General features: G+C 36.4%; 1 protein-coding gene across 1 annotated transcript in view; it reads left to right on the top strand.

Annotated features, from left to right (window-relative positions):
• Positions 1-1531: 1531 nt before the first annotated feature.
• LOC107704112 (kinesin-like protein KIF2A) overlaps positions 1532-3649 on the top strand; it is a 21382-nt gene continuing 19264 nt past the window's right edge. The window contains exon 1 of the mRNA XM_016506967.1: positions 1532-1802. Coding sequence (XP_016362453.1) covers positions 1742-1802 — 61 coding nt within the window. The 5' untranslated portion in view covers positions 1532-1741. The remainder of the gene's footprint in view (positions 1803-3649) is intronic.

Here is a 3649-nt window from a genome sequence, read left to right on the forward strand (position 1 = left end):
GAGGTGCGTTCAGCTGACAGCGAGAGCAGCCCGCTTCATTCATCTCCACCAATGGATTGTCATCATACAGAAGAATGACAGCACAGTTCAAGGCAAAGGAGGTGAGGAAGTGTCTGCGTCTGACAGATGTTTCCAGCTCACACGTACAGCACATTTTCTCATTCAAAAGACCTGCGTCTAGTGTTCACTTTAAACATCGCATGCAATAACGCATTAGGGTTCAAACTGAACCCAAGTACTAAATGTGAGTTTCTCAGGTGCTTGTTTGATTTCTGCCTCAGTAAAGTAAAAGTGTGACAAATAGAAACAATTCCCAAAAGGGTCACACAAGACAATTAAGAGTCAGGTCTAGTTGTGTTTCTTTTTTTTACATTACTGTAATGTAAAAGAAAAAACAAATATATATATATATAAATAGATCTAGGTCTATATAATAGGCATATTATATATTGTTATTAGTAAACTTCAAATTATTAAATATATGTAATTTACTCATATTTAACAATTTGAAGTTTACTAATAACACTATTTAATATGCCTATTATATAGTATAGACCTATAATTATTTAATAATTAATTGAAAAATGTATTTTCAAACTTAAATATTTTTTGAAAGTCTCTTCTGCTCACCAAGGCTGCATTTATTTGATCAAAAATACAGTAAAACATTCATATTGTGAAATATTATTACTATTTAAAATAACTGTTTTCTGTTTAAATATATGTTAAAATGTAATTTATTCCTGTGATTAAAGCTGAATTTTCAGCATCATCGCTCCAGTCTTCAGTGTCACATGATCCTTTAGAAATCATTCTAATATACTGATTTGCCTCATTTCTGAGTAAGAAACATTTCTGATTATTATCACTGTTCCAAAAAAAAAATTTGTTGTGATGCTTAATATTTTTCTGGAAACCGTGATACCTTTTTTATTTTTTTTATTGATTAACATAAAGGTGAAATTAACAGCATTTATTTAAAATAGAAAACTGTTGTACCATTATTCAAGTATTTTCTCTTACTTTTGATCAATTTATTGCATCCTTTCTGAATAGCATTTTTAATTTCTGCTTTAAAAATTCTTACTGACCCAAAACATTTGAACAGTAGTGTATATTTTTAGTCACTGAATCCATAAATGTTTCTTTTATAGATTATTGTTCACACAAAAGTAGTTTTAAAAGTGATGCAAAACAATAAATCACTGAACAATGAGGTTTCCTCAAACTGTTTTAGATCCCACTAATAGTTTTTTTAACTTTTACTTTTAGTGCATTTCATGCAAACCAGCCCTTTGCTGCCATCATGTGTATTTCTGAATGAGTGAATATGATTTGTTACATCCTTAAGAATGAGATATTCAATATTTATTTTATTTTTTAAATGGAAGCAATTCAACAGATTTCATGGCAAGATAATAGATTATATATTAGATACATTCAAAGTTAATTAAGAAGAAATCATACATTTTTATTTTATTATTTTTATTGAAAATAATGTCTGTTAAAAACAATCTTGCTGAAGAAAAAAAACCCAGATTGGACAGATTGTGTCCACTGCAACTAGACAAAAGAGGCTGATGTGACATTCTGTGAAGGGTGTGTGAGCGCTCTGCGCATGCGCGCTTATCCTCTCCCTCCTGACCTCCTCCCGGTTTGTGCTGCGCCCCTGCCGCTAATCAACCTCTCCCGCGAAACCCGCTCAAAAACATCCACACAGATCCTGGCATACACTTGAGGCATGGCAGCTCTCTTCGGGAAGATCCAGATCGGCATTTATGTGGAGATCAAGCGCAGTGATGGTGAGTCACACCCAGCAGCAGCTCGTTTATCAGGTTGAGATGCAGTTTGTCGGGGCATCATCTTTGTTTAACCCGGTAACCCCGTTTAACGCAAGACATCCGGTGCACAAAACATTCAATGCCTGTGCATAAACATTCAACGCCTTTCAGTCCTTGGTACGCCTTTGTATTGCCTGGTTTTGGGATGCATGCTCATGCTAGCGAATTTACGAAGCTACTATGGCGGAGGTTGGACTCATAAATATTAATGAAGTCCTCCTGACGTTGCTTGGTAACCATGTTGGAGCGTCTAGGCGCGGAATGCAATTGATAGTCATGAGCTAATACGTCACCAGAACGCCTTCTGGCTGATGTGAGGCTTTCAGCCAATCAGAGAAGCGTACTGGGGAAACGTAATTAATATTCATAAGCCAAGCCAAGCCATAGTACATTAATAAATTCGCAGCCTGTTAGCATCATCCCTGAGGAAGACGCCCAGACATCACCTGCAAAACTCGTTTGTACTGCTGTATTTAACTTTACGTGTTTTAGTTGAGTTTATTGTCCTTTCAGCAATTTACAAGTATAAAGGTAAGCCAAATTTCATTTCTGCCATGTAAATTACAGATGAGACAAAGAATTAACTTGAAACTGTAATGCAATAGTAAGTAGGCTAATAAACGTGTTAATGCAAAATAACAAATAAATAGAATACAAATATTATACATAATAACCAATTATTAACGCAATGCAGGTGTAGTGGTGCAAGCATGGGGTCTATAAGTGGAAGGTTGCAGGTTTGAGCGCTGAGCACACATTTAAAGGAATAGTTCATAAAAAAATTAAAATTCACTCACCCTCAGGCCACCCGAGATGTAGATGAGTTTTTCTTTACTTGCTCACCAATGGATCCTTTGCAGTGAATGGGTGCCGTCAGAATGAGAGTCCAAACAACTGATAAAAACATCACAATAATCCACAAGTAATCCACACCACTCCAGGCCATCAATTATCTTGTGAAGCCAAAAGCTGCATGTTTGTAAGAAACAAATCCATTAAGATGCTTTTAACATAAAACTGTTGCTTCCAGCTAAAATACGAGTCCTCTATCCATAATATTGCTTTCTCCAGTGAAAAAGTCCTCTCTTCTGAATCAGGAGAGAAATATGCACAGATCAAGCACCGTTTACAAGCCAAAACCGCTCTGAACAAATAAGTGGGTGGATTTTGATGTGAGAGGACAACAGGAGATGGACTTTATCACTGGAGGAAGCGTTATTATGGATTATGAACTTGTATTTTGGAGAGAAGTGATGGTTTAAAGTTACAACGCCTTAAAGATGGATTTGTTTCTTACACACATGCAGCTTTTCACTTCCCAAGACATTAACTGATGGACTGAAGTGGTGTGGATTACTTGTGGATTCTGATGAACAAACAAACTCATCTACATCTTGGATGACCTGAGGGTGAGCAAAATTTCATTTGAAATTTCAATTTCGAAAATTTCAAATTTTCATTTTTGGGTGAACTGTTCATACGTGAATCGATGCATTAACCAATGGCCTAAATGGTATAGTTGATCAGTCTTTGGTAGAGTTGTATGGAAAGCAAATATAGGCCCTACAATTTGGTTGTTAGTTAGACTTAGTGCTGGGCGGTATGACCAAAAATTTATATCACGGTATTTTTCAAAATTATACCAGTTTCACGGTACATGAAGGTATTTTTTACGGCTGCGGTGTGGCTAACTGAATGCGCTGCTTCTCTACCGCTCACTGCACAGAACAGAAGCCGAGAGAGGTGACACTTCTCCAGGAAAGTCAGACCTCGCGTTCGCGGGACAGCACTGGCGAAATCTTCCAACT

The sequence above is a fragment of the Sinocyclocheilus anshuiensis genome, unplaced genomic scaffold (genome assembly GCF_001515605.1).
Source record: "Sinocyclocheilus anshuiensis isolate Anshui unplaced genomic scaffold, SAMN03320099.WGS_v1.1 scaffold690, whole genome shotgun sequence".
Lineage (NCBI taxonomy): Eukaryota > Metazoa > Chordata > Actinopteri > Cypriniformes > Cyprinidae > Sinocyclocheilus > Sinocyclocheilus anshuiensis.